Below are 16,436 nucleotides of genomic sequence, written 5' to 3'. Positions count from 1 at the left end.
AATTTCTTTTAATTTAAAAAAAAGTTACTTGTTATAATCATTTATTATTTAAAGGTGGCTAGTTTGAAAAGGAAACAGCTTCCCTGTCTTTCTATTTGAAATGGAGGGACACCGGTAATCAACTTCCAGGGGTCTCCTGAGTCAACCCGACAAAACAGATTTTCATTAGGAGTAGAATTGTTAGCTTGCCCTTTGAATAAAATTTCGTTGCACTAAAATTTTATTAGTGGGTGATTTTTGCCACATTGAAAACTAACAAAGTGGGCGCCAGAAATGAAAAACATGAAAAATAACAATCTCCCACAAAGTGGTTCTATTTGTTGGCCATTTTCCCAGTTTTCGCCCGGTGCCCTTGATTGCAAAAATTAAAAAGCAGCTCTTCATTAAAAAATTTTTTTCAATTAGAAAAAAAAAGGTTATTTTTTTAATTCTGAAAAAAATAAATTTGGGTACCCATGTATTAGCACAGTTAATGTTCACTTTCAAATTGAAATAAAATTTGAAAAATAAATAAATGGCACAACCCAATAAACTGTCTAAGCCCCTTTTTAGTAAAAAATAAATTAATACAATAATTATATAATACATAAATTGTTTATTTTAAAATTAAAACTATGAGTATTTACTAAAGGTTTTTCTTTTTCTTTAATATTATTAATTAAAGAATTAAAATTATCTGTTAATTTAAAAATCTAAAAAAGTATCTGTCAACGTTTTAGAAATCTGTTCACTATTTAGGGGGAGAAAATGTGTTTAAGGCGGCCAACAAAGCTCAATCCGCTACAGCAGCGGGTACATTTATTTGTGGGTCACAGGTTCGAGTTCTTGTTCAAGCCTGAAAGTTTTTTCTCATCCTGTGAACTGATAATAACCATGAGGGTTTAATTCATATGCTCTGTAAACATCAGAAATTCAAGGACCCCAAATCAATTATAGGGGAGAGAGATATTTTTGTTTAGAGTTTAGGAAAACTGTTCATTTATTAAAGAGAAAAATTTGTTTACCGACCGGATAGCTAAGTTTGGGGTCTTCTGAAAGTCATGGGGTTTCGAGTCATTCAGGCAGTTTCAGTAAGGGTTTAGATAGAAGTTGTTTTTTAACCCTGAAACATGTTTGGATTCCATTTCTTAAACGATTTTATTAAATTTGAAATGGACAAAAGGCAGTTTGCATGATACTTTTTTAAAGGGCTAACACTAATACTGGCACATGAAGAAGTTTTCTTTTTTCTTCTTCTTTCTTCAAAAAACTTCAAGTAATCTGTTCCATATGTAATGGACATTTTTACTGGGTTTTAAGGTCTTTATCTTTGATAGAACAGCAGTGGGGGAAAAAAATGTGGCGGGTACCTTCGAAAATACTGCCTCTTTAAAATAAACCTATGGTGTCCCCTGCTGTTCATTTTTAGGTTCCTTTTTAATTTGTCTATTATATTGCCAATAACTGTCTTGCAACCCCCTAAAAGCAATAAGCTTTTATATAATGCACACAGGCACGAGTATCAAGACCTGGGAAGAAAAACCATATTTTATAAAAAAACCTTTGTGTTCATCTTAAAAGTGTCAAAACCAAAATAAATGTAAATAATGACCCCTTTAAATATACTTTGTAAGTTAATAGTATTTTTTAAAAAGGGGGGTTCCATTAAAATTCCACATTTTTTTTTTTTTGGTTTTGAACACTTTAAGATTGAACACAGGTTTTTTTTTATCAGATCTGGTCATATTTTTTTCTTCCAGGTCTGATACTCTTGCCTGTGATTATATGCTGATGACTCAGAATATCTTTTGTATCTGGTAAAATAAAATCTGAAGAAATTCTTTCTTATAGCATGAGTCTTATAAGATTGGTTAATTGACTATAAATTGTCTTTGCATCTTGGCAAGACAGAGTCTTTTATTTTTGGTTTAAGTTTCAACTTAAACTGGGCCTAGCTTCGAGGTCACATGTAATGGTATTGCTATAAAGTGCACATCTTTTGTTAAGAATGTAGGTGCAAAACTGGACCAAATTCTTTTGACGTCGCCCTTTGATGCTTTGCATCAATGCTTTTCTTGTTGTTAAATGAATTGACAGGCAACGCAAGGATGATACGAAATTTGTTGTAATATTTGATACTTGGTCAACACTTTATAACATTTCTCCACCCCATTGTATTATAACAAACTTGCCTCAAATGTAATTGCTCGCCAGTGATAAAAGTACATGTATACATAAACATTTCTTAACATTTTTACTTACAACATTATTATAGTATGGACTGCTGATTGGACTGCTAAAAATTTCTGTATTAACAAAACAAACTATAGACTTAATTTCTAATATTTGTTAGTATGCACTTTTTTTCCTGCTGAAAGAGACAACATTGTTCTAAAGTATGAACAATGGCTTGTTGAAAACCCGTAAAATAATGAAGAATTGAATTTCAATTCGTTTTGACCTAGGACATTATGTATGTCACGAATAAAGTGCATGCGTGAAATTGTTCCTCTTGGCAGACAATGATTATATCGCATTCCGTAGCTTTAGATTAGGGACCTGCCGTGTCACTCGCCAAACTGGCTTATCAATTATGTATTTTGATTTGAAGTAACCATGGTTGAGAAGATAAACCTTGTATCTACAGAGAGATTTCAGAATTATTAACTTTTGAAGGGCTTAATGCAGGGTGATAATGTAAAAAGTTTTACACTTTTATCACGTATTTTGATGTTAAACGTAGAATGAAAATGCATTTTCTTGTTACAAACGCTTATTCTCTCTGATCTACCCTCACGATAGTTGTAAGTGGCAATTGTCTTTTAAATCATTTATAGGAGGAGAATTTATAAAGACTCATAAACAGAAAGCATATGAGTCACAGAACAGTTCATTTGTCACTAATGCTTTTTTTGAAAACATATATAATTTTTATTGTTATCTTGTAGTTTCATGTTTCTCTTAAAAGAGTTTCCGTTTCATCGCGTGGATCATAGTAGTTAGAAAGGAAAATTGTATAATCAAGATTTAAATAAGTATCAATTAGTTTAACGAACTAAAAACCCATGCAATTTTGATAGTCAAACCCTTAGTCTCTAACACTCAACTAATATCGAGATTCGATAAGATAGTAGGTGTATACGAAAATTTAACTTGCATGCGAAGTATTAAATATGCATTGGTTAAAACAGCGTTTATTTTACAAGGGTGAACGTACCTAAATAATAAAACATATATTCGATAACGTATTGATGTTTATCCTTATACACAACCATAAAAAAATAAAACGGTTTAAGCTTAATATATTTTTTTCTTCTTCTTTTTTTGTGTTGTTGACAGGTTTTGATTTTAGTTCGTACCGAAACTGTAAAAATAAGTAAATTGGACGCAGGCGTAGAGTTTCTATATTCGGGTGAATATATATACGCATGTAGGCATTTATCTCGTATTATAATAATATTTTCATAAGAAATATTATCTTATATTCACCTTCGTAATTGACATCCTTCTCGCACCGATAAACACTATTAACGATCTAGACGTGAAATATAAAAAAATTAAAATAAAATGTTAACCGTGACTTTGGAATTATGTACTCTAACCAGAGTAGTGTTATAGCTGTAAAAACTGCGCCGTACTTTTCAGTGGTTTTTGTTTTTTTCTTAACCTTCGAAAACATTGATTGCATTACTTTCAGTAATTTTAATCCTTCTCAAGTCAGAGATACTGCACTTTTTTTCATTGCTGTCTTTCCTGAATATATATAAGCCGACCAGTAGAATTCCTTCATGCAAATTATTTTGTTTCATTTCGTTTTATGCTTTAAACAAGGGGATGTACTCTTGTCTGTACAATTTGAAATGATGGAATTATGAAAAAATAGACTTCTGTATTTTATTAAATGATACTTACTGGTATTTTGTGTGTGGTAAGAATCTGTTTGCAATTTGCAATATAGTAACCTCTTTTTGCTCAAAGTTTTCAAGTTGAATAGAATATTAAGCAAACTAAATTTTGATCTTTAAGTACTTATAAAACCATTGCTAGTGTACGCTTAGTTTTTAACATTTTGCTTAGATTTGTCTTTGTTTTTCTGGCAAAGAGGCCTGTATATGCACATGTATACTGAAATATGTCTAACGCACTATCTTAGATATTGTCGATAAACATGATGAGGAAACTACTGTTTTTAAAAGTCGATCAGAAATAGTGAATGACATTTCGAAGAAGGTGATGCGGTTGTAGAGCTTTGTTTACATTAATACTGGTATCCCTTTATCAACTACATGTATTCTAAATTTAAAGAACAGCTGTCCGACATTATTGTTGTTACGTGGTATTTTTAGTTTTGTTTCTTTTTGACCCTTTTTTCAATTTAGGTGGTTCCAATTTTCCTACGTGAATACTGTATAATTTGTCTTTTGACGTCTTGTCTGTGATATGCAGTCTTCATAACCTCTGAGCCCTTTTCAAAAGTCCATTTTATTTAGTTCCGCCCATTGTTTTCTCGTTTGGGGCACACAATTCTTTTACTTGAGAATGGCACTACTGTGCCACATTCAAGGTTACATGATAACCGCCATATGAACACATCTGCAGATGTATCTTGATTCAAAATGTTTAAATGTTGAATTCTGCTTAAGCCGGGCTTTCTTAAAGGATTCTGTTTTTCTCTATTTTCAAGAAGTGTCTTAATGTAAAAACAATATTATGTTTGTTATTAGACCTGAATTTTACAGTTATTTATACTGTCAGTGTTTCGTTTTTTTATAAACGTATGATATCTGTATTAATATTCAAATAAATAAGTTTGAAAAGAAACAATAATAAACTCTTTGTATACAACATTTATTTCAAAAGCATAATTAGGGGCATACATGTACAATTCAAAAGCAAAAGCAAATAACAATAAATTTGTTTTGGACTATGCAGGATTTTGAAAGATTTGTTGGATGTCTAAAAAGTAAATATGTTCACGGTTATTATAATATGTTAAATTAGTATAATTATAGATTTAATTAATTTATTCTTTAATCTAATTCAGTCTCATATTTTTGTCATATGTAAAGTCACACTTACAATCTATGCCATATGGTGACTTTTCAAATATGCTGGTGGAGGAATATTTCAGCTGTATATCCTTAAATTCTGATATTTATTTACGGGTGCCTGCACAGATTCAATCGTCATTGTTAACCAGTCAGTGATCCTGTCAACCCGGTTACATAAACGTAACGCAAAAGAAAAATAAGTTTCAGAACGATATTTCTTAACTAGTATAAAAGTCTATTATCATGATTGTGCCGACAGCAGATTTCTCAAGTTTGATTTTAATGAAATATTTTTACTCATCTGGAGGCATGCAGCTTTAATTAGCAACGTGTTGCACAGAAATTGGTAAAGCTGCGAAATACGAATGATTTATTTTGCTACACACATTTAAATAAATCTTGTTATTACTAATTGACAAGAAGAATCTTTAAAAAACGATACTCGGTCAAAGTAAAAAAGGTTAATTTGCATATGTAAGCTATTAATTTTCCATGCAAAGTCATATTAAAATGTAAGGAAAGCTTGTATAACAATGACATATTAATAATTTCTTGTATAACAATGACATATTAATAATTTCTTGTATAACAATGACATATTAATAATTTCTTGTATAACAATGACATATTAATAATTTCTTGTAGATTATTTATCTGATATGCAAAAGTATATCAAAAGTTTAAACGTTATATCAAGTGAACACATCAATAATCATATAATATATTAAACACTTATTTAACATCATAAACCTAATGGTACCGGATAAGTTCTGATATTATTCTCGTAATTTTGGACAACATTTAAAACTCAGATATTGTGTATAATAAACTCAAAGTTCTTACGTAAAATAAACAGTTCACTAGGTTCACTAAAAATGTAATATATCTGAATACAGGAAATATTGTTACACAGAACTTACATATATGAGCAATTGAATTAGAAAGTTTAAAAACTACAGTGGCGGATTCAGGCCCGGGCTTCAGGGCTGCAGCCCCCCATCTCTGCCCAAATATACGTTTACCAGCTGGGCTGGTATATATTTTGTCAGTTTCAAACTTTATTGGCTGTAGTGTACTCCCTTTTCAAAATATTTATTGCTGTCATCCAGTTGTTAATCTCCTGCATGGGGGCTTGGCAGAGATTTTTATCTATCAATATGCTTGAATGACTTCAATGTTTAAACTGCATAGTTGATTGGTTTATTACTTTCCAAAGGTCTAATGAAATTAATATCACAGATAGTGGCAAATAGATGTGTTACATTGTACACTATATTTTACTATCTTAGTTTTTCCATTTTCTTTGCGAAAGCCCTATAATTAAGAAATTGAAAATTATTATTTGTAAATTAAAAACATGGCGAGTTTTATGAAGATAATATTAAAGGAATTGCATTTTAATAACTAGTTTTACTAAGATTTTTATCAAGATGAAATGATTGGTCAATTTTTTTGAATAACTTTTTATGACAGTTATATTTTTAAATACAATTTAAATTGTAGTGACCTCTGGATTCATTGATGGAAATTTTTTTTATTGAATATTAGTGTTTGAAATTATGTTTTTTGTACAATAGAAAGACAGTATATTAATACCACTTTAATTATTCATATCAGAAAATTGATCAAGTATAGTAGTAATCTTTATTTACATCTCATCATTGTACAGACATATACACAATGTTAAAAAGTTATAGCATAAAAGTACAATGCCACTCCAGCATGAAATTATTTTTACCAACGATCGTGCATACATTAGTAATTATGTGTGCTGTTATTTTGTAAATGCTACTACTAAACACTAGAGGATTTCTATTTGAAAGACCTTGCAAACAAAATATAATTTGATGTTAAACCATCCAAAATGTACCGTAAACAGCACAAGAAAGTCAAGGGAATTACACCATTTACAACCTCATATTTCAAAATTTTTCTCAGTCTATGGCACGGGACACACCTCCCAGGCCTACCCCAATTACATATATATTTTTTTAAATTCCATATAATATAAGTATTTACAAAAAAGCATTAGTATACACATATATAAGCAAAGTACATTGCCGCTAATAAGATGACATATAAAACACATCAATTACAATTTTTGTCACTTGAACAAGAGGCTGGTCCGATCTTCAAACATGCACAATTTTCGCCTGTTGGGTTATTTTTATAAAAAAAATCCACCCATATGTCAGCCCCCCCCCCCAGGAAACCATGTTCTGTATCCGCCCCTGAACTATAATGTACATTTTATTGTAGAACTATCCTTTACAGTTTATTTCATCATAGTAAGAACGATCCTTTACATTTTAGTTAAGAACTATCTTAGAATGACAAAAACTATCTTTTCTGTATTTTATCTTAATTTGGCCAATGAGGTTCCAAGATTTCATTTTGTAATTTTAATATGACCAATCAAAGTTCTTCTTATATTCAGTTCTTCACGGTAAATTTGACAGGAAATCAAACTGAAAACAAAACCTTATCGGCCCAACATGGCCTGTAGTGTAATTTGTTTTAAGTATTTTTACTATATTGCACATAACACAATGTCACGCTTATAAAATTTACTCACTCACTCACTGACTCACTCATTTATTTACTTTGAAAATATTGTCTTATTTAAATAATTATTTAAATGACCTTGCTTGTTACTTACGTTAACGATACAGGAAATATCTTCTGTAGGAGTTCTTTTAAAAAATGTAAATTATTTCAAAGAATTATTTGGACTTGAGGTAAAACGAAAATTAATAATCCTACACTTTATTGTTGTCGTTCTATTTTTTAAAGTCCGTTTCGATTATTTGCTTATTGACTAACCATTTGAATCTCTTGACTTATTGGCTTGTCTGAAAAGCTATTAGCTTTTTCAAATTTCAATGCAAGAATCTTTTGTCAATGCGAATAAATGTTTTGTTACAAAAAGTGAATGGCATTTTTGAAAATAGCAAGTATTTCATAACCATATTTATAATCAAGCGCATCAACAGTTTAACTCTCATTAAAATATATATATATATATATATATGTACGATCCATGTGCTCCTAAAAATTGTGCAAGCCCAAAAAGACAAACAGCGACGACATTTTATGAATTGTGTAAGAATTACGTTGAACTGAGGGTGCAAATAGTATGTATCCCTTGTTGTTTTATAGCTACCAAAACAGCATTTAAGAGCTTTAGGTCTGATGCCATATGATTTCTAAGTAGATTAATGATTTACATATGCTTACGGATGACAGAATATTAAGTTTTAGTTACGACAAAAAGAAGTAACTTTGATTGAGTTGTTGAAAAACTGTACGGTTTAACTTCAATCACGGAGGTCATAGCCCTGAGAAATTAAATATTCTAACATCTGAAGCGAAGACATGCAACAAAAATATAATAAGGTGATGTCTTAGAAAAATAATGTCCATTTCTATTTATTTATATACATATAAAACGAGAATGAACGGTTTTATATTTCACAATATAGACATTAATTGAATGTTTGTATTGGCTCCAAAACATTTGCTAGGTCTTTTTCAAATTGCTGTTGCGCATTTGAATAAATATAAGTATTTTTATCCAAGCTCTTTTAACTTTTTTTTTGTGTTGAGCCAAAAGTAACGTAGACACAATGTCACGTGCAAGATTATGTGGATCAACATAAAAGTAACAGAGAAATCATGTAAGATATGTATCCTCGTGAAAGAAAACACGCGGAGTCGATATTTGGTAAAAGTTCAAGCAACGTCATTTAGGGGATTTTCGAATCGAAATTACATCCAAAATGAAAAGTAAAATGTTCTGCATCGTATAGCATTCTTCGATTTTTTAAAAAACAACAACAAAAAAACAAGATTGTTCTTTTAAATCGGATCCTTTTAGAAACTCTGTTTACCTCTTTCAGCTTTGTTTGGTCGATGACTCCACAACCGCAGTGTTGAGAGTCCTCCTTTAAACAGATCAGAAAAATGTGAGAGCCACTTTTTAGTAAGGTTGTTATTTTAAATAATGAAATTAACCAATTTTATAGAATTATCAATCAGCTAAATTTACTGGTTTTTTGCTTTTTGATATTCAAAAGCGACAGATTCCTACGAATATTTGTAAAAATACATATGATTGGATACGGGTTTCATAGAGTAAATTTAATTGAATATGCTTTAAAAATACATAGCATTCTGAATAAAATTTAAATAGATAAAAAATACTGGCTTTTCAAATAAAAAAAGTATATAAAATATATATAATAGCAATCTTATTGACTAAAGGTAGGTCAAAACTAAGTAAACGAATAAAACAAATTTGTTTTTAGAAATTTATCAATTGTTTTTAATTTATTTATATATTTATTTATTGAAATATTTATTTATTTATTCTTTCTATTATTCATTATTAATATTTATTCATTTGTGGCCTTTCAAATAAAAAAAATGAACAATCTTATAAACGTAGGATAAGCTAAATTAATGAATTAAACAAGATTGTTGTGATTTCACATTTTTAGACATTAATCAAATGCTATCAGTTTATCTTTTCATTTATTTCATTTTATTTATTAATTTATTTACTTCATTTATTTGATTAATTATTTATTTATCTATTTATTTCATTTATGTATTTCATTTCATTTCATTTCAATTTATTTATTTATTTATTTATTTATTTATTTATTTATTTATTATTTATTTATTTATTTATTTATTTATTTATTTCATTGTATTTATTTATTTCATTTTATTTTTTCATTTATTTATTCATTTATTTATTTATTTATCTATCTATTTATTTTTATTTTTATTTTTATTTTTTTTTGCACTTAATTTAAAAAAACATATATCTGCTTGGGTATATTTAAAAACACTTTACAAAATGCTAGCAACGATATTCTGTTGCTGATAGTACTTCATGTCATTTTTTCACATCAACTCAATTGTAGTGTAATGCTTAATTTCTGAATAAACGTTTTGTTGTTGTTGTTGTTGTTTTCATCATCCATTTGTGTCCTCTATACAATGATACTGAAATGATCAAGGAATAAAGTGTTATTAAATAAAAATATTGTTCAGTACAATTTTGGCATGCAAACAAATATATAAATTCAAATGACGTGAAGTTTGCTATCAAGTTTATGTCAAATTATATTTTTCAACAACCAACATGAATTTCCAAACACACAAAACAAAAGAGATAAATAAATAAAATAATTAAGAGAAGTTTTTCAAACCATCTCCGAATAACGACCATCCTGTAAATAAAGAACACTCTACGTGACAATCCTTAATTGGACAAATATAATAAAGTAAACCTCCAAATAAAGACTCATTTTTAAAGGCCGTGTTTTGTGTCTCCCTTTGGTGACATTTTTTCAAAGTTTCACTGTGCTAAAGATCATGGCAAAGACATAATAATAATATACAAATATTGAATGCTAGTTACTTTCAAAAACATACCCGGTTTCACAGATTGTAAGGGTGGAGCTAGAAGACATACAGTCAAGGATACCCCATTTCCAGTGATAAGCTTTTAAAAAAGCTCCACAATTTTCATGCCCTTCGATATTAGGAGGACCGGAGTACCAAAAGTCGTTAACCAGGCCAAAACCTGTGGTTTCCCATATCCAAGTACCCGTACCGTCATGGTCTGTAAGTCCTATCCACACAACATACTCTGTAAAAACAAAAAAGAGAACAAATCTTTATTTATTGATTACGTCTCAGTAGAAAAATTAATAAATTTACTTTAGACGACCTATACGGACGTACACGACTTAATTAAAAATAATATCTGATGTGTAATAATAATAATAATGATAATTATATTGATAAAATTAATAATAATAATAATAATAATAATAAGAGGATATTTTTTCGTTTGAGTGAAATATGGAATATATTTATAGGATCATTATTGATGTTAATATAACATGAGTGTTCTAGTATGGTGTGGTGTAACGTTTGTCTTTTATTTATGTGGTGTAGTGGTAAGCATACTGAACCGGCAATCCAGAGACCCGTGGTTTGAGTCCCGGCTGCGTTGTGCCGACTTTTCGTGTGATTTCTCTATGTATAATGTATAGATAACTGAATTTCAACAAATCCGGTAACCAGAAAGTACATGTACATGATTTTTAATTATGGATAAGAGGTATGGGGCTTTCATAACTTACCGAATATTGATAAAATTCACTTAAAATTCTTAAAACAAGCCTTGACATTCTTTTAAAATAATGTTTATGATATATTTAAATGATGATGTGACTAAATCATGGACAACAACGTCAGGAAAATGTTATCAGAATGAAGTCCTTTTTGAAATTTATAGAACAATCTTAAAGATACAAGCAACAAAATTAATTCTCATAAGAAGAATTTATGATCAGTATTACAAGAATGGTGTTCTGATCTTAGTAGTTTCTCTAAATTATGTAGTTACAATTTATTTAGATGTAACTTTATTTAAGAAAGATAGATGTTGTAAATAACATTAATCATTGTAAAGTGTTCTCAACTCTCAAGATTTAGATGCTCGTCACATAAATTGTTAGGAAGAAGAAGGAAGACATAGAAATATCCATCGAAATTAACGTATATCATGTATATGTAATATAACATGAATACCATTTTTATAAGTTTGTCTGTTCTATGGTACTCTGAGAAGTCAATGTTTACCTCAGTATTATTGTGCTGGCCAAACATCAATAAAATTATGTAGATCACAGGAAATGTTTGCAAAGGAAAAGAATTGTTAATTAAGCTAAGTTCATTTATTGTGCTATGGATAAGAAAAGCTCAAACAGTTAATTTTATATATGTACGTTTTTGTTTCTATATTATTACATTCTGTATTTATTTCTGTGACTCATATTGACATTTACATATTTGTTGTAGTAGTTTTGGAAACTGTTTAAAGTATTTTTCTATAATCTTTAATATGTTATATCAGCCTTGGTAACTTGGCAATGAACATGTATTTGTTTCTGCCAATAAAATATTTGACTTAAATTGTATTGTATTTAATCAGTTCATATCATATTAATACAAATCAAGCAACTTCATATTTTACTATTTTCATTATATTATTATTATTATTATTATTATTATTATATCACATATATCATTGAGACTTATAGGCTTCTGGGATATATGAATATTCAAAAGAAAAGTATTTTGTGCATTTCAAGAGCTCGGTTACAACTCAGCACATGTTACAATTAACTGTAGCAGATATTCAGATGCAATACAATTGTAACAAGAGCCATGTTACCATAGCCATCCCCTGCCGAATGTGTTTGCTTATTGAAAGACTGCATATGTAGTAGAGCAGAATAATTCACTTTTAAGAGGTCTTTTGATAATTAAAACTGATAGCTGAAGTTATTACAGATTTGAAACCTATGTGACTTTTGATGGCTGAAGTGAATACAGATTTGAAATATATGTGAATACTGATGGCTAAAAAACAAAGGGCAATAAGTGAAAAATAATACAGGGTAGGTAGTCATTCTTGTGTGCTGCACTCCTCTCCTTAATGAGATCTATCCACCTATGAAGTTACATGTTGACATCTCATAGACTTTTTGAGTTATGCTCCACTCAGGTGAAAAATTAGGTATGAAAAATAGCAAAGGGTAATAACTCAAAAATTATGAAGGGTAGAGTTATCACTATTGTGCAATATTCTGAGTGAGAAATATACACCTATTTAGTTTCATGTTTATGTCTCAAAGGCTTTTGAGTTATGCTCTGGACAAAAATTAAGTTTGAAAAAAAGGGGCAATAACTGAAAGATTATGCTTGGTAGAGTTATCACTTTTGTGCACTGCACTCCTCCTCAATATGATCTATCCATCTATGAAGTTTCAAGCTGATACCTCAAATACATTTTGAGATATGCTTCGGACAAAAATATGGGACGGAAGAACGGACGGGCGGAAGAACAGAAGGACAGACAGACGGAGACTATTCCTATATCCCTCACCGCCTTTTCGGCGAGGTAAATAATTATGATGATGGTGTTGCAAGAAGGGACCAATCTGCAATATAAAAAGGTTGTTGATTGGTCATTGTCATAACAAAATTTGAAAGAAAAAAAGTTTTTGATTGAAAATCAGTACAAAATATAAATCATTTGTGAATTGAAACAAATTTATTAGAATAAAATCTTCTGTTTTTTTTCAAAGAATACTTTAAAAAAAATGACCATATTCTTCCATTGAAAGAAAACCACGTTTTCTGGATTTAAAAAGTGCATAATGTAAATTAAATACATTTTCCAGAAAACACGTCAGATAAAACTTTTAAAACATCCATGACCTGCAACGTTTTCAAACGTCAAAATGTCTTGAAACATCTGGTTACTTGCAAGTGTCTCCGGTTCAAGGAGATGTTTGCCTCTCGATAAGCAGTAATCCTTTTAAAATAAGAAGAAAAAAAGAAACATTATATTCTTTAAACATATATGTCGAAGTCCCTAGTATTGCCTAAAACCTATAAACATATACGTCGAAGTCCTCAATAATGTTAAGTGTACAATAAAACATATACTTATGTCGATGTATTAAATAATGCATATTATCTAAAAACATATACCAACTGTCTATAAACATATATGTCGAAGCCCTCAATTATGCCAATTTTCTAAAATATATATGCCGAAGTCCTCAATGATGCAATTTGTCTATAAGCATGAATGTGGAAGTCCCCAATAATGCAAATTGTTTATAAACATATATGTCGAAGTGGTAAATAATACCATTTTGTATTTATACATATATGTCGAAGTCCTAAATAATGTCAATTGTCTATGAACATATATGTCGAAGTCCTTAATAATGTCAATTGTATATGAACATATATGCCGAAGTCCCCCTCTCAATAAACATATATGTTGATTGTTAAAGTCCTCTGCATTTCCAAGTGTTAAATAACTTAAATGTCACAGTTTTTAGGATTGCAAATTGTTTATAAACGTATGTCTCAGTGACAAAAATAGCGATGGCATTAAATTTATAACATTACACAAACATATAACCACTATAACACTATTAGATAAAATTATCAAGTGCATTACCTTTGCCTGAAAGAAGTCCTGGTTAACCGGCCCTATAGAGTAGCACGAAATTCGGTCAGTTATGAATGTACCGTGTGGACACACTGCAAAAAATAAAACTTGTAGCCAAGGAAGCAAAAGATTCAAATTAACTTTAAGAATAGATCTTACTGGATTTTGTTTTGTTCTTAATATAAAATGTTATAAAAAAGTATTTTCAATAAGTGTTTGATCTCCCTGTAAAACTTGCCCTGTCAAGGACTTGGATTACCTCTTGTGAGGATGCTATCTATCTACTAGCTTACGGAACGTCGGTTGTTCTATTTAGGTTCCCGTTCGTGCCTAAAATAATGCACAATCTTGGAAGTTGCCATATGACCTAAACAATGTTTATGCGGCGTAAAACACAACCAAAAAACACTTGTCATGCCTGCTTAGAGCAAGCGATCGCAGTAACATTTGCAAGACATCTTGGCACACGACGAAACTAAAACGCCGGTAAACTGTGCGTGTTGTCTTGTACCAAGGTGTCACAGTTACCAGTTATCTTTTCAATTTCGGCAAATTTAAAAACAAAACAACTGAGCACATAAAATGTCAAGCAGATTAACATTTTACCAGTATACAAAGGGTAAAATAAAAAACATTTTATTGCATTAAAGCACATGCAAACTGAGGTTAGTAAACTCTATGCAAATTCCTCGAAAGACTGAAAGGTTCGTTTTAAAGCATCTAGCCTCCCGGAGACAAATTAAGTAAGTAACGTAGAAGATTATGCAAAGGAAAAACACGATAAACTGACGCTGTTGTCAATATTCTTTCTTGAATTAAGACCTCAGGAATAATGGATTTACACATTGAACCTAACTAGATCAGTATGTACAGTTTACTTGATTTTTTTTATATTCATTTTACCATCTGGAGGTTGGTGACTTCATAAATTTATCTATTCAACTTCGCAAATGCAAGATTTCAACTCCTAATCGTAGTTACAACATACCGGAATTCATGAATTCATTATTCCACAATAATCTAGCCTTCATTAATTCATAATTTACTATTTATAAATTTAAATTTACGAAATCGCGTTCTGTATATAAATACTTCAACTTCAGGCATTCAGGATCTGTAAAAAACATGAATTTGTAAAGATTCAAGAAAGTCAAACAATTAATATTTAAACTCAAACTGTCACAACCTTTCCTTCTTATAATTCATATACTAAATACAATTAAGAAAAAAGATAATTCGGGGTAACAGTTTGACAATGAACCAATCAATTTTACAAAAATATTTATAGTAAAAAGCAAAAATATATTTTTTGTGCAAAGTGCATTTTACGAATACGCATGCGAACAACTATTTTGAAAGATTGTTTTTACTAGAATTAAGCATTAGATGACTGTTTATCACTAGAGTTAAATTCAATTACTTTTTGGTCATTCTGTCTTTATTTTAACTGAGACGCTATAACATTTTCATTCATTGTACTTTCTAATGTATAAATAACTGGAACATACGTTTTTTCTCAAAATGTACTGTGCCACCATTTTCCAAACTTTCGGGCTCGTAATCCATTTTGCATCCGACGCAGATATGTTCGATCGGGTCGTAGAAGAAACTGAAGCAATTCGCGTATTTTCCGCAATGCGCGGCACAACTTATGTCTGTTTTATAACTGGTTTTGAATGTAACATCAATTTCTTTGCACGTATGTCCATCATAACAACTGCATCTCTCGAACTGTATCCATGTCTTAGGTTGACAATATCCCGAAACCAGCAGGACGAAATAAATACGTAGAACATGCCTGTTCATCATTGTGATTTTACCGGTTTTTGGTTATATATTTTGCGTTTGATTTGAAACTTCCCGTAGCTGATTTACCTCTAAAGCATAGCAAGTTATGGAAGTGTCAGATCAGAAAATATTTGCAATTTCTTTATAGCCTTTAAAAACAATTCTTTTGAAGAATAGATAACTAAGTAATAATGCTTTATTTCATTAACGGTCCTTAATGATAACGTTATCTTACAGAAAATGTAACGGGTAGCGAGCCAAAGGTATTTAATAAATCAGTTTGGTAGTCGAGCGCAAACTTTAAATCAATGTATTGATACACCTTATCATTGAAACGTTTTCAAATATGATAGTTTCCACCACTTTCGCTTTTCTCATTGGGGAAATTAATCACGACATCATAAAAAAACGTGTTATCTTATGTTTAAAAAAATATAAATGCATTTAACATTTAAACCCTTTGAAGTGTTTTACTTTCTTTGATAGTAGTATATCATGAGCAATTGATGCATTTAGGAAAAGAATGAAACGTTAAGCCGAAATAAATACACTTAATGTATGTA

At 30.0% G+C, this 16,436-nt stretch overlaps 1 protein-coding gene across 1 annotated transcript; it reads right to left on the bottom strand.

The window, feature by feature from the left end:
• Positions 1-9,852: 9,852 nt before the first annotated feature.
• Positions 9,853-15,651, bottom strand: LOC132756006 (perlucin-like protein). Its single transcript, XM_060746950.1, has 5 exons — positions 15,594-15,651; positions 14,095-14,177; positions 13,338-13,434; positions 10,476-10,692; positions 9,853-10,043 (listed from the first exon to the last, which is right to left on the bottom strand). The coding sequence occupies exons 1-5, from the start codon at positions 15,649-15,651 to the stop codon at positions 10,031-10,033; spliced, it is 468 nt and encodes a 155-aa protein (XP_060602933.1). The 3' UTR covers positions 9,853-10,030.
• Between the last annotated feature and the right edge of the window lie 785 nt (positions 15,652-16,436).

Source organism: Ruditapes philippinarum, unplaced genomic scaffold (genome assembly GCF_026571515.1).
Source record: "Ruditapes philippinarum isolate M1 unplaced genomic scaffold, ASM2657151v2 ctg3206_1_1_1_1, whole genome shotgun sequence".
NCBI lineage: Eukaryota > Metazoa > Mollusca > Bivalvia > Venerida > Veneridae > Ruditapes > Ruditapes philippinarum.
Note: the sequence above shows the minus strand (reverse complement) of the source record. Positions and strands in the feature narration are given on the sequence as shown.